Source organism: Maniola jurtina, chromosome 13, assembly GCF_905333055.1.
Source record: "Maniola jurtina chromosome 13, ilManJurt1.1, whole genome shotgun sequence".
Classification (NCBI taxonomy): Eukaryota; Metazoa; Arthropoda; class Insecta; order Lepidoptera; family Nymphalidae; genus Maniola; species Maniola jurtina.
Genome location: NC_060041.1, coordinates 9,359,962 through 9,386,933, shown reverse-complemented (window position 1 = coordinate 9,386,933; position 26,972 = coordinate 9,359,962). Strand labels below are relative to the sequence as shown.

The 26,972-nt window shown below is 35.2% G+C and overlaps 1 protein-coding gene across 9 annotated transcripts in view; it reads left to right on the top strand.

Annotated features, from left to right (window-relative positions):
* Nucleotides 1-26,972, top strand: part of LOC123870723 (homeobox protein cut) — a 210,189-nt gene that overhangs the window by 72,914 nt on the left and 110,303 nt on the right. For 8 of the 9 annotated variants that reach the window (XM_045914110.1, XM_045914106.1, XM_045914104.1 and 5 more), the window contains one exon: nt 23,046-23,375. In XM_045914110.1, the coding sequence (XP_045770066.1) occupies nt 23,046-23,375 (330 nt within the window). Of the gene's footprint in view, nt 1-2,581; nt 2,682-23,045; nt 23,376-26,972 lie in introns of those variants that run through there. The other variant, XM_045914105.1, reaches the window with a different exon arrangement.

Sequence of the window (26,972 nt, the reverse complement as noted above, 5' to 3'; positions counted from 1 at the left end):
TGTATTTAAAACGAACAATAACCGACGAGAGCATTGAATGGGTGAAACAATAATTTTTCTCATAAAAAGTACGTTCAAGTATATCAATCCGTTTCATATCTTATTGAAAAGGTGTTAAATACCAAAATCCCATGTAGCAAGTATCTGATTGCGATCATAATAAAGATTAATGATAATTAATTAAAAAAATATGTATTCACCAAAGCGGTTCATTTCCAAACTTTAAGCCAAGAATCGTTACGCTCCATATAGAAGTGGGACTCTTTTATTGTGAGAAATTTTATGTCGTTTTTATTACTTACTAGCCGATGCCCGCGACTTCGCCCGCGTGGATTTAGATTTTTCGAAATCCCGTGGGAACTCTTTGATTTTCCGGGATAAAAAGTAGCCTATGTGCTAATCCAGGATATTATCTATCTCCATTCCAAATTTCAGCCAAATCCGTCTAGTGGTTTTTACGTGAAGGAGTAACAAACATACACACACACACACACACACACACACACACACACACATACAAACTTTCGCCTTTATAATATTAGTGTGATAATCATTTTATATTCCTAATAAGAAGCAGGCACCTAATTTAGGAAGATACGTCATGTCACCTACGGGAAAAATTATTTACAATGGATGGAACGGGAACTGGAAATCAGAACTAAACTTTTTAATTAAATGTATTTTTAAGTTGATTTAATGCAAATAAGTAAATGACATGCCCAAAACCCCAAATCGATCCGAAATTTTCTCACAGGGCGCTACATTAAAAACCTTAATATGCAAATATTTAAAACTGATCTCAATCGACCCTTGCCTTACATGTAGGTCAATAAATTTAAAAATAAATAAAGAAAACCAGTCCGAGTATCCGAACGCGCTTGAACTTCCCCTTGCTCGATTGTTCTATGATTTATTCGTCTTGCATATGCTAATGCCCAAATAAAATATATTTTCTCAATAATTATTCGATATTATTTTCGGATCCGGTTCAGTTCAGCTATTTAATATGCGAATAATAATTAACGTTTCCTCGTTTTTCTCACGAAACGAAAGGGTTGAGATCTTTGAACTGTTTGTTGAAGAGCGGTTAAAGTTCGTCCGTTGGGGTCACAGTTATTACAGTAATTCGACAGTTATAATTACTTATTCAATTTTTAGTTATGTAATAATCACACTATTTTTGTATAACAAAAAATAATAAAAATAAAGCCGCGTCCACACCAATGAAAGTTTTCATGAAACTGCATGTAGGTAAATATAAAAATGCGTTGCCATGACAAATATAAAATATTAAGTTATTTTTGGTGATTACTGATACTGATATGAGTATAAAAGAAAACGTGACTGACTGACTAATCTATCAATGCACAGTTCTAATAAAAGCTTCCATATAAAATTAAGCGTTTTAATGTTTGGTAAAAAGTTGCTGATTTGACTAGCTAGCAACTTCCCTTTTCGAATCTTTTCTCAAGTAAATAGGTACGTCCTTAGGCATGTCAAACATGAAGTAATCAGTCTCCCTTATTTAAGGAAAAACTAGCTAGCTGATCTGCCCCGGCTTCGTTTGCATGAAATTTTAGGAAAAAATTCTTAGTGCTTTACGATAAAACTTACCGAGGTACGTGCAAAAAATCTAGCAATTCAACCTACTCGTACGTTGACAATCTTAAAATATATATGGATTTCATAAAAGTTTTTGCCAGAAGTAGGTGACAAGAGAAAGTAGATACTTAGGCTATACTTAGTTAAAAAAATAGAATACACTTTTAGTATGTATACAACTAAAAATACTTTCCAACTGTGTATCAACGCGAAGAAGGTTCCATTATTCATTCTTACACTAGATCAGTGAAAGGTGCAATGCACAAAATTTATTCCATGCGCGCATTATAAAAAACCCATTTCCGATATTCGTATTCTTCGCGACACTAAACATCAATACATTGACATCTGGCCTCGAGGGTGAATTAACCCTAATCCTATCTTAGGCGAGCACAAAGACGCATCATATATTTAAACCTGTTTTAGCGATTGATTCCGATATTAAATGTCGAGAATGGGGTCGGATAGATGCGTCGATTAGCATACGATTTCTTTGGCTATGCAAATATGTTTCGAAGGAGGCATGGGAGCTTGGGAGCGCGGTTATGTTAATTACTGAGATAAGACGCGATGCGTTTATCTGTTCGTCAGTTGCTCGCGCGCGTTTCACGCGATGAGGCCGTATTTTTGAATTTCGAACATAGAAATTGACAGATTTGACAGCGTGCACTTTTTGTTTTAAACTTTTTTCGATTTTCAGATACACGCACCTATTTTTTTTTTTCAATCGGATACACGTACAATATTTTTTTTAATGAACTTGAAAAAGTTTATTAAAAAAATATTGTACGTGTTGTACGATAATATAAATAGTACGATAATGCGAAAATAAAGTTAAGTTTCAAAAATTAAATGCATAATACGGTATTTTTACAACTTAACTTATCGTACTTATATTATCGTACTTTAAATAAAGAACGTTTTCATTCGGCTCTTTTTAAAATATAAGGACATTTTAAAAGTTCAAGTGATTTTTTTTTCAAGTTACAACAAAATGGACAATCGTGATTAATAATAACTACATAATTGGAGTTTGATTAAAATTACCTATTATGAAAATTCGGAATTATTACATGGAGGTGAGTGAGCTTATTCTACATTACCTTCTCTACTTTTAAAATTATAATTGACATCTAAGTAGTTGTATTGGCTCAGTTTCACAATGGTTGCTGAAAACCATAGTTAGTCTTAGCCGGCTTAGTTAGAAATTATATAGGTACTATATAGTGGTGATAACTTAGTGGTTAATACGTCAGGCTTCGGCTCGGGAGGTCGTGGGTTCGATTCCCAGCACGCACCTCTACCTTTTCGTAGTTACATTTATGTGCGTTTTAAACAATAAAATATGTTTTATCGGCGAAGGAAAATATTCTGAGGATACGTGCATGCCTAGGAGTTCTTCATAATGTTCTCAAAGGTGTGTGAACTGTGAAGTGTGCCAATCCGCATTTTTCAGTTTGGTGAACTACGGCCAAACGGTTTTCATTCTTAGAGGAGACCCGTGCTCAGTAGTGAGCCGGAGATGGGTTGATCATGATGATATTATGTAGGTTTGGACATCCTCCTTTTACGTATAATGTCAACTCCTTATGTTGAACTCTTGACGTGATCTGAAAGGGAAAGAGCGTAGCACGCCGAGTTAAACCAATTTGCTTCCAGGAAAAACTTCTAACGAAGGACGCCTGAGCCCTTTTCAATCAATTAATTGCTTAATTGACATGTATGGTTCTTCTATGGGTAACATGTAGGTTTCCGGTATTTTAAAGAGGCCTTGTAATTAACCCAGATTTTGCTAAGTACCTACTTAGTTACATACATTCATGTGCTAATTACCACACTTAAATGGGTTAATAACATTAGATTTCTGAGCATAGAATATTGGATTGAACTATAGCTTATGGATTTCATTTTTTTATTCAAATTTAAGTACATAGTATCCTTTTCGTATGACCGTTTCAAGAATACATGTCACCTCTGTATCAATCAAGATGAAAAGGTAACAGACATACAGACAGACAAACGACAAATAGATAGATAGACACACACTTTCGTATTTACCTAAAATATAAAATATGGATTGAAAAAAATAATTACCACAATCTTACACTAGCACTTGTAAAAGATATCTCTGAACATAAATTAATTAAGCTATTTAAAAAACTAGCAGTTTAAACATAAAGCTAAATACAGAAGGAAATGAAGGAAAGGGTCAAAGAAAAGAGTCCATGCAATTAGTAATTAGCTTCTAACCGGTAATGGACGTCGAACTAGGGAAGCTCGCACAAACGAACGCTAGAATGTTGCCAGGGAGTTCTAAAATTTCCCTAAAAGTTAATTAATAACTCATCTACGTTTAGCCTTTGAGAGGCGTCGATTTTTTTATCCTCCCGAATGGTATCGCTTCAGACATCGTCAACCTTTTTTTGCGCCCCGTACAAAGAGTATCGTCCGAGAGAGCGTACATAAAAACCCTTTAACTTATGATGAATTAGCGATCTCCTACGCTTTATGTCTCCCGCGTTATCTGAACCCCTTCCACCCCCGTCGGTCACCCTTTCACACCCCTCCCGGAGGCGAATTAACGTGCGTCAATATGAAGAATTAATATAAGCGGAAAAATTGGAGATTCACCTATACATACATATATTATAATTATTCGCTGACATTATTATAACGGATTAGTATGCAAATTAAATAACAATTACTAAAGTTGGTACTAAGAAGAGAGCGGAAATTTTCGGATTCAATTAAATGCTTATATTTTACGAATAAATTATTTTGATATTTTTTATAGCAATATCTTATGTGAATAAGTAGACATTGAATCAGATCTTCATGCACGCTTGAGTTAGAATTACAATTAGATTTATGATTAATTAAAATTTTGGTACGTTGTGTTAAAATGCAAATTAGAATTAAGTATACGAATAAATGTACTCCCTCGATAAAAATAATGTCTTAATCTAGTCTTAAGCAAATTTAGGTAGGTGAAAATGCTTCGATGTTACAGGTATGGCAATTTAATAGTACAAATTCAGTTTTTACGCGACCTGATACCTATCAGCACTTTTTAAAAAATCGCAGCTGTAGGTATACCTACCTATGTAGGTACGTGTCAGAATGTTAGCTAGTCAAATGAGGATAACACGTCAAATGTAACAGTTTGTACCAAAACCAAAATCCAAACACATTGCCATAGCGTGGTCGGGTAAAAACTTAAATTAGTAATAGTGACTTGTCCAAATTATGCTTCAATAAATTTTCCGAGCGATCAAAAACAAACTAGACGAGTCACCGAACACCCCACATCACGTTTTAAAAGGCATCCTTGTCGTTACGTAATCCTTTTCCCTAAAATCTGCCCCCCTCCCCCCTCTGATAGGAGATGTTTTGATATCCCTCGCCATTTATACGTGGCTTCTATAGAAAAACATTCACGTAAAAAGTGGGTTGACTGCCGTCCACTAACATCGAGAAGAACGCAGCTAAGTGCAAAACGTAACTTTTGAGATATTACGATCGAGCAGTGTGGATAGCGAAAATGTACCATCTCTAGTAACATCACTATTTAAAAAAAAATGCTAATAAAGCAAACAAGTATATAACTTATTTTATCTGCAAATATGTTTAAATATTAAAGTTGTGTGGTTCATATGAATTTTTTTTTCATTAAGTGCAGTAGATTATGATCTGCTATCAATACTTATGTATATATTATGTACGAAACTGGCTAACTGACTTTGAAGTACAGTCCAAAGCATTTGGTCTGGGAACTTCAGATTTTGGTAATTTTTCTTTAAAACATGAGACAGATATCATTCACAACATAAGACAGGATTTAAAAAAATTTTACCTAAGTTATTAGATAGATATTATATTATTAAATTAATAAATAGCAAAGCGCTGATAAAATTAGGTTTTAAGTAGGTACCCAAAACCAGGACTTTTGTAAAAAATAAAAAAATGATTCTTATACAGATCGATAGGGAAATTTCTTCCTTTTAAAGTAGGGCTAAAAACTCAAAATCGACCATATATGACTTAACTGCATTTTACTTACCGTGGCTTCTATAGAAAAACATTGACGTAAAAAGTGGGTTGAAATTTGGGGGGTGCAAGGAGGGTGGTAGGGGGTGTAAAATTTGGAAAAGGTTGGCAACCGCTGTCGAAGTGACCGCTGAGAAGGGTCCGTGTATTATGTGGATAACGTCGTTATGTGTTGATCAATTTTAATGCGTCTGTAGAGTACGTAGGACCGTCCACCAAGAAAGTGGGCCAATGGGGATTTTACGTAATTTTTTGTACGTAAAAATCAAAGTTTTGACTTTGACTGCAGTCTCACCTGGTGGTTAGTGATGATGCAGTCTAAGATGGAAGTGGGCTAACCTGGACGGGATATGACAGTTTTTATTGAACCCATGCCCCTTTGATTTCTACGCGGTATTTCATTGTTTAAGTACTTGATATTGTTTACGCCACTAGCACGACAACAGAACTTTGCCTTAAGTATGTTCTGAGTCTGACACGCATTTCTCTCTCCCTCTCTATCTCTTTGCGTCGTACTTCTCATTGATCAGGGACGTGACCCTTTTTCCATTAATCACATAATGGTAGGAGTTTTCTTTGGATAATACTGCGCTGGGTTCCCAGATTTTCCGCATACAACTCTACTAAGAGAACGAGATTTCAACTCTTAGGTTTATCGAGATTGACAGCGAAAAGGCCTAATTCGGACCTCCAATATCGGTCACCCATCCAGTTACTGACTTGGGTCAACTTAACAATCGCGTCGATTGATAAGCCTTGTCTTAAATAGGCTACACGTTCCTCATGACGCGCATTGAACCAGTTTTTTTAATAATTTTTAGTAGTAATTCACGAAAGCAATTAATTCGCGACATCGATCGCTTAATTACACATCAAAGCTCGGAAGGGCGGTGTCATCGCAAGCCATTTGGTGCGTGGTTCGAATCTAATTGGGTTCGGATTCTTGACTCGAGAACGCTCCCAGAATAGATGGTAGGTCTTTTTGTGCGTCTACAAGCAAAGTTTGTATTTTAAGCGCTGAAGGTATTTCATATATCTTAGATAGGGAATATCTGAATGGCCCTTGCCATGTGGGCGCCCATCCTCTTCTCATTTTTAACCCCCGAACCAAAAAGAGGGCTGTTATAAGTTTGACGTGTGTATCTGTGTATCTGTTTGTGGCATCGTAGCTAATAAACTAATGAAACGATTTTAATTTAGTTTTTCGTTTGAAAGGTGGCTTGTTCGAGAGTGTTCTTAGCTATAATCCAAAAAATCGGTTCAGTCGCTTGAAAGTTATCAGCTCTTTTTTAGTTACTGTAACCTTCACTTGTCGGGGATGTTATAAATTTTTAATTTACATTTGTTAGTGAAGCTCTCAAAATGAGATGATCTCATCTGCTCTTCCTGGTGAAGCAATGATAGTTTAGTGGTTAAGATATTGGTCCCCGGGATCGAACTCTGGACTCTAACTTTTCGGAATTATGTGCTTTTAAAGCAATTAAATATCACTTATTTAACGGTGAAGGAAAACATCGTAAGGAGGTGTGTGAAGTCTGTCAATCCAGACTGGGCCAGCGTGGCAGATTATGGCCTAACCCTTCTCATTCTAAGAGGAGACCCGTGCTCTGTAGTGAGCCGGTGATGGGTCGATCATTATGATGATGATACAATTATAAAAACAGGATTATTGTCGCCATCATCCTTTCCACTTTAACTTCTAAACGGTTTATAAGTAAGTCCCGAGCATCGGCGAGTATTTATCAAAATCCATCCTCAATTAATTCTATTTCGTTCAAATCCCAAACTTCACTTTTAATCCGATCGATCCCTATTAATTCTTGTTCCCTACCCTTTTCTCGTCTAAACGAAATACTTATAATTGCATCATAGTATATTGATCTAGTTACGCGAGAATTGTGTTCGGAGCAATTTGTTAGGGTGTAAAATGGTTAAGAAATTTTACGTCAATTATTGCTATTATTCGGTGGAAAATTTGCACTTTCCACATCTCTACCAACATATTGTTATTATAATTGCGACAGTGCGTTTGTTCGTTGGTTTGTATTTAATCACACCCCAACGGAGCAATAGATCGATGTGACTTTGGCATGAATATGTATAATACTTTTTATCTCGGGAAATTACCTAAATAGGTACTTACGTTGTTTCCATGAGATTTTCAAAAAACCTCAATCCAGTTAAAATTAAGAAATTGCAGGGTTTATTTAGGGGATAAAAGTGTATATGAAAATCCGTAATTTTTCACGTCATATCCATATAAATTGGTACTTGTCTTTCGGTCAAAAATGAAAAAGTTCGTGATTTTGCAAACTGGGAATTTTGAAAACAATTTTGAAAATTGGGAATTGAGGGTGGTCCCTTTCCCAATTTTCAAAATTTCCCCCTTATATTGTTTATATTTTGTAATTACTGTAAATAAACTCATCAACCACTTACCTGCTTACTTTTTTTAAGCAAGATGTCTTTATTTAAGTATATTTTATATCATGTTTGAGCGAAACGTTAATCGAAGTCCACCTGAAGGGGGAAATAATTAAAAGGCAGTAGAAATCGTGAGCAACTTAATTCCGATGCCTATTTGTATCTCATCGGCAAAGTTTCGCAAAGTTTGCTCCAAGTTCCCAACTCTGTCCTTCGGTAATATTTGCAGCGTCGACTTTTAGTTCGTTTCGTTAATTTATAATTACGCTTAATTGGTTATCTGTCTGTTTTGAGACTGCTTCAGGCTGTGGGGCAACCTAGCTGGAAATTACTAGGCCTACGCGACAGTTCGAGGCAATCGGCGTATGGCGAGGGGGAATTTTTATTATTACACACTGATATCGTTTAAGCTAGGTATTTAATGCTTGCCAAGCCTTGTCAAATACAGTACTTGCTATAATATAACAGGTTATAAGATTGGCAACCTAAGCCAAATTGAAAATGTATTACTTGACGAAATCATTCCTTTGTAGTAAAAAGACATACAAATCCTAATCGAAAGGGTGAGAAGCTAAAATAAATCTTGTTCAAACTTTCAAAGCTACAATTAGTCGGAGGTTTTAATTTATTTTCATCGTATCGGTGCAGCACGTCCGTTCGTCTCGGGTGATGTATCGTGAATGGGCGCCATTGATGCGCGCGTCGACAGCGCTTGGCCTGCTGCCATCTTTGTTTCAAATGTCAAATTCGTTGCGCTTGACTGTCGATGGTCGCCTTTTTATTGTCATTTGTTTATGTAGGTTAAATAAATATAGTTTCATACTTTTGTAATAGTCACAGATTTATCTACATTGTAAGTCACTGTGGCATTGTAAAGTGAATTATGGAGATGCAATTAATAACAGTCCTTGAATTTCAGCGTTCAAAACAATTATTTAATGAATTTTATTTAAGTATCATATAAGAACACTAAATGTTGAGTTTTTTTATATTGATTAACTCACCTTCTGGATGTAAGGCCGTGATTACACCTGTAAGTTTTACTCACGTAAGTAGCTTACGTAATTAATTGACAGCACTAAGGTAAATGACACCTATAAGAGTGTTTAAATTAGTAAATTTGTCGTAAGTTAATTATGTAAGCTACTAACGTAAGTAAAACTTACGGGTGTAATTGCGGCATAAAAAATGCTTTGCGTGACAGCTTACTCGCTGGTGTGTAAATACTTTGCCCATGGTTGGTACGACTATTGACGACTTTTGATCGCAGCTATCGGTATTACAAAAAGAGTTGTAAAGAGAGTGAGAGATATATTTTGCTTGCTGGCTCAGTGCGAATTATCAGACTTCACACACCTTTGAGAACATTATGGAGAACTCTCAGGCATGAAGGTTTCCTCACGATGTTTTCCTTCCCCGTTAAAGCAAGTAACACACATAACTCCGAAAAATTTGAGGTGCGTGCCCGGGATCGAACCCCCGACCTTCCAAATGAGAGGCAGACGTCTTAATCACTAAGCTGTCACGGCCTATAGTTTATACTCTATACTTTATAGATTCTACCCGCCTCTACAAAAGACAAAAGCCCGAAGTTTATCAACAACAAACGTTCACAAAGCTCATGATCACACACCAAGATCGCACTAAACAATATTTAAACCAGCTCGTTTAGATGCGTATCAGTGCACGCATTGTCTCAGGTACCGTTGGCCCCTTGGCTAGCTGGGCTCAGATCTGAATCTAGCTACTCAATGTTACGGGCCGTCTCTCTAAACTTTATCAGATCGTTCGCCCAACAGGTTGCTGGAAAAAAAATCGTAATTAAACTAAACTGTGGTGACTTAATGATCCTTATGTGATCGGATTTATTACTTACCTACTTAGAAACTAGAGAAACCTAAGATTGCCTAATACAATAAGGTGGCCCTTGCAACCTTTGTATAGTTTCTTAAGTATCTATGTATTGTTTATATAATAATGTGTAATGTGTGTGTTCAATAGCTTAAGATGCAGCATCTTAAGCTGCATCATCACTTACCAGCAGGTTTGATTGCAGCTAAGTGCTAGTCTATAATACAAATTATACTCATATTTTTATTAAGTAAAGTATTTTACATGGAATCACCTAAAGGTAATGTCTTATAAAATCACCTAAAAGTTAACTAAAACAAACTCAGACCGCCTAATAAAGCATCAAAGGCGCCGGCGCAATTTGCGGTTATTCCCGAAACTTCTAACAATCGAATGAATGTCCCGACAAAGTTATTGCCGATACGGTAACACCTATAGATTTCAGAACTTCGCCCGCCCAATATGTCATAGAGTAATACGCATGAGCAGACCTTACATTTCTTTACATACATTGTTTATTTTACCTACACCAAATATTAACAAATGGCTTTTAATATTTTAGTATTTAGACTATCATGAGTAACATCACTACCCATATCAATTTTAATATCTCTAACGATACTTTAAACGCTAAGAAATCATTGCGTTCTTGTCAGAGGCACTTCACACGTAGGCATTAAACAGCAATTCAATACCCTTCTCTTCATATATATCTGTGCCATGCGAATTGGGATGATGACTATATCAAAAATAAGTTATTTCCTAGGAATTATTAAATAGAGGGTCTTCCAAAATTCGTAAAACACGTCCGCTGTTAGTTTTGAGTTAGCTAACCATTTTTAATTATCGATTTAACTAAAAAAGTACGACAAATTATGTCAAATATTTATGACGTCACATCTGTGAATTTCATCAAGCTCCTCACTTAGCAAGCGTTTTGATGTTTGATAAAAAGTCACTAACTTGACCAGTAGTCATCACTCCTATTGTGAACAGGTGCGAAGTCGGCGTTCAGTTTTATTGACTCGCTTACTCAATATTGGCTATATGTTAATACAAGGTATAATCTCCATTCCGAATTCCAGCCAAACCCACCCAGTACTTTTTGAATGAAGAGTAACAAACATACACACACACATGCAAACTTTCGCCTTTATAATGTTAGTTTGATTCTATTCTCTATTCTCGTTAAAGATACGTTAAACTTATACGTTAAAGAAGAAATCAATGACTTCCTCTGAGAGACACTCAACACGTAGGCATAAAATAGTAATTCAACACCCTGGCACTTCGTATCCACACATCTGTGCCATGCGAACAGGTGCGAAGTCGGCGTTCAGTTTTATTGACTCGCTAACTCAATATTGGCTTGTTAATGCAGTGCACGCTAGACCCGAGATTTGTTCACATTTTGCCAATTTTCCTCTACCTGCATATTATATTTTAAAAGATAACTTTACTGATTTATAGATAAAATTAAAATGAGTTATACTTTAATTCCTAAATTAGACTCATTTGGTAAACCGAGCTTAAACTAAGCTGAAATCTGTGATGACAAGCATTGAGAAACACTTACCATTGCGTGAAAGGTCTTTCACAAACAAACAGTTTCGAGGCATTTCGAACCGAGTACGAGCTTGTTAGTCCCATTAATTTTCACTCATATTAAAACGTGATCAATTTGGTTACCATTCGATAATTCGATAATAATCAAATTACATCCCTTTCAATCCAAGTAATAACGTAAAACAAAACAATCCAGCAAATTGAACATCACATCAGAATGTGCCGAAACTTAACGAAAACACACGAAAATTCGAATGTGGAACGCCCGAATCGCCAATCGGATTATCGTTCTACATGTATAAAAGACGAAAATTCGCGCGAGTTCTTACCCCTTTCACCCCCTCCCACCCGCTCGTGAATGGGGGGAGCTAATGGCAGCACCACTCGGATTCATTAGTAAATTAGAAAGCGGATGAGTCCAAAGTTACGAAAATTCAATATCTAATAATGATTAGCTCCTCTCTCCTAATACCTGTCTATCGCCAATAGACCTGAGACATTTCACCTGAAAAGTAGGTTGTAGAGCGGCTATTGTGTATACTTGCTAGTCTAACGTCTGGCTATTGGTACCTATTATGTAAGTAAGTTATGTGATTGACTCTATAACTAACCAACACGACTAATGTAGATCTTTTTTTGGCGTATAGACTATCACATTTTGCATTATTTCAGTTTTGTGTTGTAACTTTGTGTATTTCCAAAATATTATAATAAGAAAAATAAGAAAAAAAGTAAAAATCGTTATTAACTTAAAGAACTTAAGTTTTCAGATATATTTTATGGGTTTAGGCAGTCAGAGATCGCTTCTGAATCTTACCTAAGTCTAATTTTTATTCAGTTATTTTCCTCACCACTTCCGTAATCTCTGGTGGACAGCATTTCCTTTATAGGTATTTATCTTAGGAAGATACTTTTAGGTACTAGTCTGTGGTTAGTGGTATCGAGCCGCTTATCCATAAAGCTTTGTCTCATCTGTCCCCAATATAAAGTTGCAATATCTTAGCAATAAACACAGTTACAAAAGCACCCCGTTTGAATTTGTCAATCCGAGTTTGAGTTCGTTCGGAAATTTGTGAATTGAATTATTTAGTTTCCGATTGGATTCTGTTTGGATACTCATTTTGGGTTTTGTGTTTGCCCTATACCTGACTGGCGGTTGGCAAATTCATGCTTCGCGGGGTCTGTTTGTGTGTACCCGAACGTTATCAATGGCCATCAAATCTATGCGGTTATGTAAATTTCGCTAAGTAACTTTTCACAAAATATAGAGAATTATTTTTATAACTAGTTACGATATAATTTCAATCTTCAAAAATGTTTTTCACATGGATAGTTTGTTTTAGAACGTCTACCACTGGTATTTTATGATGGTATTTCTTAATCAGGTAGGTACAATAAAAAAAGTCAGGGCTGCCTTTACAAAAAATTCTGAAGGTTTTTGCAATAACTAATCTGATTCGACTTCGAAAAATATGAGCTCTTGATCTCATATTTTATGGAAAGAAAATTAAAAAATACCTCTACTTTACTTTTCAAAGTCAAAGCTTTTTATTCAAAATGGGTACCACTGTATACTTTCGGATTTTTAATGGTGGACTTGTCGGGTCCAACCGGGTTAATCGGGCTCCAAACGCACCCTGATCTGAGAAGAACACTACGAAAAAGTCAGTTTTGATTGCGTAAATATATAAAAAAACATGTTGGTCTATTCCCCCAGTCAGTCGATACCTACCAACACACTCAAGGCGAACTCTTAATCTCTCAATGTCAGTTTTAATTTGCCGCCGGCATCGAATTACCTTCCAAGAGTTTTATTTTTGAAGCGTATTCCGTAGACAACGCAGAGGAAGCACGTTTCGGCGGCCGCGAAAGAATTTTTCTTACAAAATATACAAAAATATGATGCGAAATAGTTATAAATCATGTCTTGATGCTGCATAATAACTCTAAACATAGTTTTTGGTTTTTCAGTGATAGATTTTGTGCTTTGTCCCTTCTTCCGCGTTGATTTAGGTTCTTAAAAATATCGTGGGAACTCTTTGATTTATTTACTTTTTCTAGATATCCATGCAAGAAATAACGTTGATGCGTCGCTCCATTGCTGCATGATTAAATGACAAACAAACAAACTCTCTTTCGCATATACATAATATAGGTAGTAACAGCTGAATGACAGCAGGTAGGTCTGTGCAGTACGCGACAGGTCGAGATGGCAATCGGGGTTTGAGGCGGGGATGATACGAACTGCTGTACAATACAGGTAAAATTTAATAGTATCCTCATCATAACAAATTGATACAAATAAGTATAAAGGGACAGCCGAAGGGGATGCAGACAAAGGCCCGATATAGGTAAATAAACTCGAAAAATTCAATGCCTTACAAGGCAACAGACACGGCAGGAAAATGATTAATATAATTACAAGTTACTACACATTTTTAATATTAAGGAGTGACTGATATTATATACTTAATAAACCTTTTAATTAATAAGAACCAAGAAAGTGGTCCAAAGGAAAGAGGGTGTTAATGAAAACAACCTGTGAAGAAGACAGTAATGGTACAATCTGAATCTGTTTTCCAAACCAATAGGTAAACGGTTGGGTAGAGTCAAGCTTCACGACGGGTTTAACTTTATAACAAACAGCATAAAAGCTGCTAATGCCTACCCACAATTTTGAAAAATGAGCATATTTTGTATTGTTTCTAACTCGATTTGACGAAGCATAAGCGGCATAAGTTTTTCCACAAAAAATAAAGGAATTTGAATTTTGAATAAAAAATAAAGATGTTAAAAAGTAAGTTAAATAAAGCAAACAGTCGTCGTGACCATTAAAATCCAGTTCTATACATTCTAAAGTAGCGTTGTGTTCACTAGACCAAAACAGTACCCCGTAAGACTTAAATGTTTTGAGCTAATACTTGAATAAAAAAAGTTCCACAATGACAATCGAGTACTTATAAAATATTTGTCGAATTAATTCAGAAAGATGAAGAGCCAATTGCACTCAATTTTAACTTTTTTTTTGTTTGTGGCATCGTAGCTTTGAAATGAGCGGGCTGAATTTGTAGAGATTATTTTTTATCGAAAGAAAAGTGGATTATTAGATGCTTTAGAATTAAAATTGGTACTTTTTCAAGAATGTAAGATACCTAGGTATAATGAGATGACGAATATAATATATCTTTTGTTTTTAATTATTTATTTATTCATTTAAGTATATTTATTATGCATCAAGACCGGAAGATGCAGCCGAAATGGCTGAAACCGGTGAGCGGCGCAAGTATGCCTCTCTTACCGAGAGTTACATTTTTGTTCCGTTTGCCGTGGAGACCATGGAGCCATGGAGTCTTAGTGCAACAAATTTTTTACAAGACACTTCACAGCGGTTAATAGCCTCATCTGGTGGCAGAAGTTTCCATATCTTTCTTTTTCTATCTACTATCCTTTTCCACGGGAAGAATTATGAATGGGATAACAATACATTTACATTTAGTAGAGTAGTTTCACGCGAGAGAATCCGTAGGAATTCTGTATCCTATTATAAAATATTCTTAAACTCGTGCCCACAAAACCTCCTGACCTGGACCCGTCACGTCAATAGGTATATTGCTGCGTTGATTACAAGTGTAAATTAAAAATTTATAACACCCCCGACAAGTGAAGGTTACAGTAATAACTAGAAAAGTTCTGATAACTTTTAAACGGCTGAGCCGATTTTCTTGGATTGTACACTCTCGATCAAGCCACCTTTCAAACAAAAAAAAAAACTAAATAAAATCGGTAAACTAATGAAGTTTAGGAGCTACGATGCCACAGACAGATACACAGATACACACGTCAAACTTATAACATCCCTCTTTTTGGGTCGAGGGTTAAAAAGATAAACGAACAAACAAACATATTTTCGCATTATTTTGTGATATTAGGCAAGTATTGTAGTCGTGTTAGTAAAGTAGTTCAACGCAGGAGAATTCGCAGGTTCAGCCTATTGTCCATTATTCTTAAACACGTGACACGAGAACACAAACAAAGGCAATTCCGATAGCCCCACAAAAACCTCCTGACCTGACCCCGTCGTCTGCCGAAGAAAAATTAACGTGCAAGGGTCGGCCCGCATTACACGGGGAGCGGTCACTAATTAATGGAAAAGGATTAAATTCGTACGAATTGAAATAAAATAAATATGATATAGGACGGGTCTCCTTGGGCGAGGGTGGTTGAGACCGAAGGGCTCGGCTGTCAATACATGGGGGGCTTAATTAATTCGGGTTTTTCTTTGCGCTGATAAGGTGGCAATTAGGCAAAGGTACGTAATGTCCCATTGGGCAAAATACCCTTCTTTCATTGAAGGAATTGGTCACACTGGTCTAATGCGGTTTGAGGGTTCGCAACTTTTTTATTTAGCTGTACACACCTAATGTACAAGTTTGAATGTTTGTTACTCTTAAAAAAGCCTATAGACTCGCACTTGACCGGCTTTCTTACGTCTAACTTCCTAACGTTATTTCTACGTAATTTCTTTTAGAAATCATTTCACCACATGCTTTTATCTGTAGTTTAAGTCTTCAAAGAAAGTAGGTATATAAATTTTGAAATCGCAGATTAGCCTGATAAGACGTGGTAACCAAAGGTTTGTAAAGACCATTTAGATGTTCCACTGTACCTAATAGTAATTATTTGGGTATCTAATATCTATTCTTCCGAACTTCCAAACCTAACCTGTGAACTTCATCTTTTAAAAATCGCTATCAGTCTGAAGTTACTCCATACCTACTCGTATGCTCTTATCAGTTGGTTTCAGTCTTCAAGTAACACAAAGTATATTAATTTTTAAATTGCAGATTTCCCTGATAAGTGATACTGAGAACCAAAGATTTGTAAAGACACTCATTTAGATGCGATAACAATTCCTTGGGTGTCTCTTTCTCATACCTAACTTACAAACCTAAATAAAACTTTGAAACATCTTTTAGAAAAAATAAAGAGTCTAAAGTTTCAATATCAGTTATTTTCAGTCCGGTAACAAAAACAACTGCGACTGTTCAATACAACAATAAAATACAATTCTTTATTTGCATAATATGTGTTTGTGTGTACTTATGTCTAACCACATATCTACGTAGGTACCTATTTTCCTTCATTATCGTTCAAACGGCCGTATGTATCATGATTTAGGAGCGGATGTATTCATTGAAATTCACAGCTACACCGTTATCAGGTCTCATCTCTTCATGTATCATATTAATTGGGCACACCGCATCGGTCTTAATTAAATGTAATTTTTATTTCGGCTTTACGATTTTTAGATTACATTTCCACATTAGCGAAGGCTGTACAGTTATGTTTGAAAATGTTTCGTTCCCGTGATTTCTGTCGAATTAATTAACATAATGCTCGCACACACGACGAGGAGCCACGTAAAAGTTGTGTATATTTTTTCAATGTGTGCCTTCGGTAATGTTTTCCGATTTTCCACCAGCGATATTTATATTAAAGTAGCGTTCTCTATTTTATATGTAACTGCATAATATCTGTATATTATGTGTAATGTTCTCTTAATATGACCTAGTTTTGGTAACAATATAATAGGCAAGCAACATTGACGTAAATCGGTTATTAGATGGGTTTCTTGACATTATTCGTATCTCGAAGCAGCAATCTATCCGTTGATTTTTCCAAAGGTTCTGTAAACATAAATAAGCTACTGAGACATTCAATCATAAGTATCGTAGATCAGTCGAATGATAACAAAATTAATAATTATTGTTCGATGTTAAAATTTCTAACTTCTTAAACATTGATTCTTCAAGATTTAAGACCATAAGTAGATTCTCAATAATCACTAACAATGAGCTACATTGTTGAATTTGCATATAAATCAAACATTCATCTTTATCTAATTAAATATAGATATTAGACAATAGTCATAAAACTTCTCGTTGTCCGTAGAGTCATCTTGTTGAAAATACCAGATGAGTTCTTGTTAACACTGACTCACTGTATAACTGAACGGATGCCAATTTCACAATAAAACAACGAATTCCAATGTTACCTGTGTGATGTCAAATAAGGAAATCGTTTTAAATGTGTCAAGATAACATAAGGCAACGTACCTATATGACGAAAACCTAAAGACTTAATGTACTTAGCTCACGCTAGCTTTTGCCCACGATTTCGTCCGCATGATTTAATTTCAATGAGTCCGTAGTTTTCGATCCCCCTTAAGTCAATTTAAAAAAGGCGATATCATATACCGTACCCAAATACAAATTCAATAGATCTGCTGTTGAATAAAGAGAAAATATTTTGATTAGCCCAATCTAAAATTCACGTATTATTAACCTTAAGTTTATTAGTCATTCCAAATTGACCATCAAAAGCAAGTGGCTTATAAGCAGTAATTAAATCTTCACCGATTCGTTCACTAGCTACGAATTTAACAAAGAACTGTTATCTATATGAACCATCACAAAATTCAACTGTTTAAGCAATAGATTAAAGTGTTCAGAGTCTCACGGGAGGCGTCGTTACGATAGCGGTACAGTTGGTTAATGATTCAACTAGTTTAACGCGATTTACTTGTGAATCTACTATTTTATGCATACCTTCATTCAAAGTTTTAATTCCTTTCAATTCTAATTTAATTTTATCTAAATCGTTAAATATTTAATTGTATGTAAATACAATTTTAGTTATTGAATTAAATAAAAATCTTTGTTAAACGGTTACTAACTGATAGTTAAAATAAAAACAATAAACTGAGGTTGCTAAGTTAAGCAGGCGTAAGTAATTATTATTGTGGCTTCTTTAAACTGAATTTTCTTAGTTAACAGATTGTGTCCAACAGAATAACCCGATTACTGCTATTTATCTTAAAAAAGTTAAAAAAACTTTGAGACCTCGAAGTCACTATCCCAGCACCTTGGGTCCTCACCGTTTATCGGTCTTTTGAACGATATGCCCTCCTCATTGCTAAGATATTGCAATTGCATTGAAAGATATTCTTCTTCTTCGTCGTAACACTCTTCACTCTTGGCAGAGCGGTCGCGGTCATCACGAAGTGAGGTTTTTGGGGGCAGATGTTATACACCTCACGAGCATTCGCCACTTCTCCCTGCTGGGCGATAATATGGTACACTCATGCAAGGCACTGCCTATAGCGGACTCAATTTGGTCGGTCCATCGCGTAGGCGACCTTTATCACCCTCTGGTACTCCACTTTGCCTTGCACTACGAGACGCTCAATTGGAGTCTCTCTTACTCACTGGTAAGATATTAGGTACTTCTTATAAAATTAGGTAAAAAATATAACCATCTGGCATTTCTTATCAAGTTATTTTGTTGTTCGTCCCAGTTACGACGCCAGCAAAATATAATTCCCAAACTTTGATTAAGCTATTCCAAATTTATTAAATAGAGGTCCGATTGATGAATACCGATGAAAGGACAGAAATTAATACAGACGCGGTGGGATTGAAGGTTGTATTGTTCGAAACATCGCCATTGTCTGCCACTAATCGGGTTCGATTTGTTTGTTTCGTGATAAATGCCGAGGTAAAAGCTTAAGATTGCAGGCTTTTAGTGAGATACATTAAATTAAATCTTTTTCGTGAAACCATCAATGTGATTAAGGATTGGAAGGTCGAGAATTATAATGAATATTTTAAATAAACAAAAAAAGAAACAATACGAAAGTCACATTTGTATTTAATAAATGTACCTACTGATAATATTATACAATCCAATATATTGACCATACTCTACCACACAGGCGACGCTGGTCAAAATATGCGGATTGGTAGAATTCAGACCCTTTAAAATCATTGTGAAGAACTTTCAGACAGATAAAAATTTCGAAAAGTTGTTCGAAGTGCATGCCCGAGATTGAACTCTGGACTTCCCGACTGAAGGAGGCTGACGTCTAAAACCACCATACTATAACCGCTTTACTATTAACATTTATATTTCATTAAAATTCTCCTCGCTTCGGAATTATTAAAAATCGTTTTGCAAAAATAAAGGTAGAGAAGTTAGCTTTTGAACATTAAGAATAATTCCAACCTGTAGTCCAGTCTGATCGTTATCAATGGCATCACTATTGTTTGTGTAGAACGAAAATAAATCAATGTCTAATTATCATGTCCACAAAATTTCGTCATTGTGAGGTTTTCTCACATTAAAGTATTTGGGTGTTGTCGCAGCGCCGTTACAATCGTAATTATAAAAATTTCTTCTAATATTTGAAGTTTCGGTTATTTTTAATGATCCGAAATTATTTTTATTACATTTATGTTACCGTTCACACAATTAAACTCGCTTGAACCTCGTCGTGTGTAATTGAGTAGGCAAACATTCATGATTTTTAATGAATGACCGCAATGTTTGCATCGCTTTCGAACAATTTCTAACTTTCTAGTTGTAAACATAAGATTATTATTCGGTCGAAAATTGAAATGGTTTTATATAATTACAATTAGAACGTCCGCTAACAAATTATAAATTCGTGTAATCTTCCATATTGTTGACCATTGTTGCTGATTTCACTGGTTTTTTCTACGATTTAGTTCGTTAAGTTCATTAATACTTTCAAAAAAAAAAAAACATGTTTTATGTGGATTCGCATAACATTCGTTTTTGAAGTAGGTACTGATTCATCATCCAAAAATACTTTCATAGTAGTAATTTAAAAATTAAGCAAAAATGTAATAAGTGAACACACTTATCACAGTAAGTTTCAGTAAATTTTAACATATAAACTAGCTGAGATTACGCCACTTATGATTTTTAAGCGACTTCAAAAAATGAGGAAGTTCTCAATTTGTCGGACTATTTTTTTCACAAGCTTTCTCTATCTGAAGGTTGCGACTCTGCCCTTTTGCATTAATCACAAAATTAGTGCAGTTTTCTTGGAATACTGATGTTGTAGGCTCTCAAAATACTCCTGCATAAACATAAATTGATAAATGTCAGTAATAATAACAATGCCTATCCATACTAATATTATAAATGTGAAAGTGTGTCTGTCTGTCTGTCTGTCTGCTACGCTTTCACGGCTCAACCGCTGAACCGATTTTATTGAAATTTTGTACAGACTTACGATACATTCCGGAGAAGGACATAGGCTACTTTTTATCCCGGAAAAACAAACAGTTACCGCGGGATTCCTAAATACTCATCCGCTTGATGGATTCGTATGAAATTTGGTACCCAGGTAGCTTGCGTCCCTGTAATTGACATAGGCAACTTTTCACCCCGGAAAATCAAACAGTTCCCACGGGATCTTTAAAACCCTAAATCCACGCGGACGAAGTCGCGGGCATCATCTAGTTTACAATAATATCTAGATTAATACACTGTTGAATCTGTTTGTTCTTTCTGTTACCATCCCTCCCACTTAATCCTCGAACGTAGGCAGAAACTAAAGTATTGTCGCACACTTACGTAACATCTTCTGCGGCAATTGAGTGTGATTGATCACTGCTGTCGTTATTGTCTGAATCATGATGCTGATTATGAGTTGAACGTGTCACAAATGCTCTGTCACCTCTATAAGCGTTTCTGTTTATAGATTTCAAAATTCTCAATTTTATGAAAAAACTCAAAAAAGTGACACTTTCATAAAAAATCTTTGCAGTAAAATTTTATTGTGATACCGCTCTCAGTATTTTATCAATTTACAGTTAATAATATTGTTTTCGAGTATATCAATGATAATTATAATCATTATTATTGAAATAATGACGATTATTGCGATTCAATTCAGTTTAATTTTATTTGCTTGAACACACAGTACCACACAGGTGTAAATACATAATAAAACATGTTCACCCCTAGCCTGTAGATCTCAATAAATAGTCATGTAAGATTTTTGTAACACCCTTATTAGTTATCATTAACATCGAATTATGATTAGTGTGATCACTACTTCATCTAGTGGTACTAAAAAAAATTAACATAGTGTCACATGTCAAACTCCCATTTTTGTGGTAACAATCCTTCAATCTAAGATTTAAAAATAAAAAAGCCGTTAATCCTACTAAAGCTGTTTCTAATTACCTATTTAAAAACATAATAAATAACTCTCCAGTCATTGGCCGATGCTTTTAAAACTATGAAAGGAGGTAATCAAACAAATGAATTGAAAGACTGATAAGCACTAATTGTCGGTTGAATCTACGCTATTAATCCGGCAATCACTGATTTCATCGCATCATGTGAAATGTGCGTGGACGCAATATCTATAAGGCTTCATGCAATAATGCACAAGAAATAGAGGCAGCCAATTACGAGCAAAGTTGTCGAGTGTAATGACGAACGGGCGAGGTTTGAGATGTACATGATCTACAATTTTATCGTAATTAACTAAAGAATATTCTTTTAATTAGAAAGTTTTAACATTTACCTAATAGCTCGCAAAGCCACGTTGTTCTTAGATATTAATATAGTAATAATAATTGTAGTGATAAGGAAAAATTACGAAAAACCCAAACGTTAGTAGTTATCAATTTGGAATATCACATTTTGCGTATTTCATCATTTATCTACAATTTTTCAAAATCATGATGACCTCGATGAAGCCTCACACAAATCTTATATTTTCGCCTAACGGAAATAAAAACCAAAAGTAATGTTAACTCATCCAGTCTAGCAACACCCTAAGTCCAAGAGACGATGTTATCTGTCCACGCCACGCGCCCACGCTGCGTGCATTTCAATCATTTTTCCATCATTTGCTGTAATTACTCAAATCTTTGCTTGAAAGCGATCAATTTCATCAGTTTTATTGGCTTACTTTATGGTGACTATAAACCGATCACAAAATTTCTAAAACTGACAGCTTTTCATAATTCTGTAAACAATGAGTCATTTAAATTATCAACGTGCTTTAACAATATCTCGTATCACCTAATTTTTTGATGGTGGTGATTAACGCTAACATGACACATCATCGCGGCCTATTAAACTTTCTATATCACCAATATTGAACGCTATTGTACACAAAAACAATACAGATTGTAATGAAAATGCAGTTTTATCCATTAATGCAGACAAAACTAAAACGGTCGAGTAGTTAGCGAATAAAAAAGGGATTTTTGTACCGGCCAATAATCAACATCACGCATCCGTTTTAATGAGATCTAGAGATTACCAAATGAACAGGCAATGAATGGGGCAGGAAGTAGCACAAAGGATTCTACGTCACCGGTCACAAGAACAAATAGGCTATGGGAACTGATTAATAATTAGATTAAACACAACATGTGGAAAAGCGAATGCGAATCGATGTTTCCTCTATTGCACTACGCAAAGACTAAAGCACAATACGCACTCGGACAGCCCGTAATACAAAAGACATTGAGCTTAAAATCAAATACAAAATTATAATAAACTCAATAACAATATCTGCAGCAGTATCGTAAAATTGCGATAACGTAACGATGGTACAATGAATTGTAAATTGTACTGAAACTAATTTTTATATGAGATTATAATCTTTAAGATCATGCTGTAAAAAATATGACTTAATTAATCTTTGTACTCTTTTGTTACAGCGAGCTACCCTGGCGGAGAAGGAGGTAACGACGCTGAAAGAACAGCTAGCTACCACCAGCCCGACGCCGCTCCAAGCAACAGTACCCCCTAAAACCAATGGATCTCACATAGAACCCACGAGAGATCAGGCATCAGAAACAAGAATTCCCGATAGATTTAGTCCAGATATCAAAGAAGAGAAAAGAAGATCACCGGATATTGATGAGGATATAGAACAAAAAATAGAAATGGCCGCCACAGCGAGGAGCAATAGTAACTCCTCGAGAAGCAGCCCTGTAGTCAATCAGACCAGTAACTTGGAGAACGAGCTGGCTGCGAAAGAAAAAGAGGTAAGAATGTCATAAGACTTGTTAGTTTAATCGACAAGATGAAAAGCCATAACTTATATTTGATTGAAGTATAAATGATGATGCAACAATTACAACAATCAAAAAGAGATTATTTCTAGCCTGCAAATATATTGTGATCTTTTTATTGTTTTTCATCTTTCCGTAGGAAAAAAGGAACCCTTAAAGGATCAGTTTGTTGTCTGTCTGTCTATCGTGTCTATCAAGACAGGTCAAAGGTATTAAAACTTACAGGGTACTTCCTGTTAACCTAGTCATGTGGCAGGTAGTAACTGTCACATAGCACAAGTAAAGGGGAAAATCCGAAAACCATGAATACGTCATTACATCACGAAAAAAGTGGTATTTCTTAAACAATGGTACGGAACCCTTCGTGTGCAAGTCCGACTCGCACTTGATTGGTTTTGTAAATCATACATTTCATTATATTTAAGGCGTATTTAATTTAAAATTAAACAAAAATAATGTTTCTTTTATAGCCGTATTTATAATGTTTTTAGATGTTGATAGATGAATTATCCGATATTGATCATTATACTCAAAATTGACTAAAAAGATCTCGAATCCATCAATAAAGCTGACACTTAAAGATATCAAAATGGATATATCATTACATCCCGTATAGGAAAGGATGAGTTGTGTCTATGAGGTCACTCGGTTAACTGGCTAGAAAATTATAGTTAAAGGATGCAATAGCCTTGCGGTGCGCCCGCGCAGCCATCGCGTATCGAATGTAACGTACGATCAATAAATCAATTACATGCGCGGGGGCAACGTTGAATTGGATTTGACAGTTGGCTACATTTAGGGATGGTAAAGTATCGATAACTGATTTTCGATCTGCTTACTATTTAAAAAAAATTATAGCAATATTTATGGTGACCAATGACCCTTTCTTGTCCAACTAAGCGTAAACCTTGTGCTAGAAGTAGGCAGATACGATAATAGTACATCAGGTATGGGGTTTTTTTTGACTTATTATACGAAAAAACTCTGACATGATGTCAGAGACGTAACATCGTAGGGTTTGAACCGCCGACCTTTCCGAATTCAGTCCGCACGTTCCTTTGACCGTTAAGCTATTTAGGTACCCAATTAAGGGTAGGTTGCATTAAATTACTATTAAAAAACTCGTTGTAACAACTAATATCCATTTTTTGCTTATCCTTGCAGCTGATGACCACATTTTGAATTTAGTCTCGATGACAATAATTTGCAAGTAAACTTTAAGAACAGTAAGACGTCTCATGTATGCAGAAGCCAAACTTCAGTTCTGGTCGTTAAACTATCGTAGTTGCATTCAGTTTTCAACGTCTGCCTATCTTTTTAATTAACAAAATAACAATTACCCAGTACCGTTATACATATAAAATCTAGGAGTATATTATTATAATTATGCAAAATACGGCTGCTTAAAATAAAATAGGTAATAAATTTTAATGTCATCATTGTTTGTTATTTTGAACTTTTTAATAGCAATGGAAGATTTTTTTATTAGCCTTTCGATCTATAAAAGTGCCAGCCATATGAAAGTTCAAGTTCATTTAGTTAGAATTATTAGCATTGTAACAAATAATATGATTGTTTAAATGAAACTATATTTTTAATTCAAATATACAAATATTATAAATGACTTAAGTTAGAATTAAAGTTTGTCTGTCTGCTAGATTTTCACAGTCTGTTTAATCGATTTTTATGTGGTTCAAGATATCAGACGGAGGGAAGCAACTTTGTTTTATATTATTATGTAAAGATCAGCTACGAGAACAAGAACTAGCTATCGATATTCCCGATACTCGACCATCGACAGTCAATCAAGACAGCCCTATAGCGGGGGAACAGGATATGTTCAATGGAATGATTGATCGGTACCGAACGTCGGTAATCCTTGCACTAAATAAATATCACGTGGCATTACAAACAAGCACTGTATGGACCAATTAAACAAGAGGGTTTCGAAGAATGACCACTTGGTTAAAGACGTTCAAGCATAATGGTAGAAATTGCAGATGTGACATACGTAAAGAAGTGTAGAGAGTCGATACATTTTGTTATATTCCTTTTGCGCTAAAATATCTTTGGTAACTTGCAACTTGGACAAAATTGTATTAGGAGAAGATTTTGTCCAATTCAGAAGGAAGGAAATATAAAAATATGCTTCTTTCATTGATGATTAACCCTGAGTGCTATATATAGGCTATAAAATAGATATGAATTGCGGATATAGTCGCAGTTAAAAGCTAGTTTTTTTTCTCTCTCTCTCCTCTGGCTTTACAAAGATTAGCCAATGTCAAGTTTGTTTTGTAACAAGTTAGTTAAACTATCAAAGCTAGTTAGCTATAGAATAAAGGAATATTTTTCAGGGTTCCGTACCCGAAGGGTGCCAACGGAACCCTATTACGAAGCCTCCGCTGTCCGTGCGTCTGTCTGTCCGTGCCTGTCAGCGGGCTGTAGGTATCTCATGAACCATAATATTATGTAAAGAGTTGACATTTTCATATAGGTAGTGTGTATTTGTATTGCCCGTATATTAGCAAATAACAAAATAAGCTTTAAAACAATTAAGTATACTATGTATTTGTGAACAGATTCCTCACTAGAAACACTTGTGCAATACGTAATATTGTGGGTGTCGGTCATTAAATTATAGCTACATTGGTTTTAATGCAACATCACTGCCTGTTTGAACTGGAGCGTTAATATTGATTGATTGTAACACTATCGATCACCGGATATTTCGATACTTGCTTGAAGTTAAAATTTTGTACTTACTTACCTTCTGAATTAGGTAAAACGTAAAATACTGTTGACAAAACCACGAAAAAACGTGATTGTTATAATGTGCTCTATTCAGACTATGATCTATGCGTGCACTTAGATCGATTTTGAATATATTTTATTGTAAATTGTAAATAGCATATTATTGTAAATTGTACATTTAGAGAGCAACCGCCGAGTTTCTTGCTGGTTCTTCTCGGTAGGAACGGCATTCCGAACCAGTGGTAGATTATTTTGACGATTCAAAAGCACTTGTAAAAGTTTAATTGAATAAAAATAATATGAATTTGAATTTGAATAATTTTAATACGTAGCGTAGGTATGGAGGAATAGCGATAATTTATTGTATGAAACGCAAATATAAACTTATGTTAAACATAGGTACTTGCTATTGTTGATAACGGCGTTCTGAGTAGATTTTAGTTTTAGAATAATTTCTTCTTATCGTGTAAGAAACATTACATTTTTTAATGGTCTACATACCTACGTACTCGTAATCAATGGAGTGGATAGCATACGTACTAGGTAGCTATATTTTATGACTAGATAATGCAATTTTGTCTGCTTGGATTAAGGTTTTTAAAAAATGAGAACATTTTGATTTTCTGGGATAAAAAGTAACCTATGCTCGTTTCCAGGTGGCAAGCTATCTCTGTATATATTTTCATCAAAATTAACAGACAGACAGACACTTTCTAATTTATAATATTCGTATGGATACCTATGTTATGTTAGGTATTCTAAAGGTTGCACTCAACATTTATGAACATTAAGCACCAGTTTTCCTAACTAGCACATAAA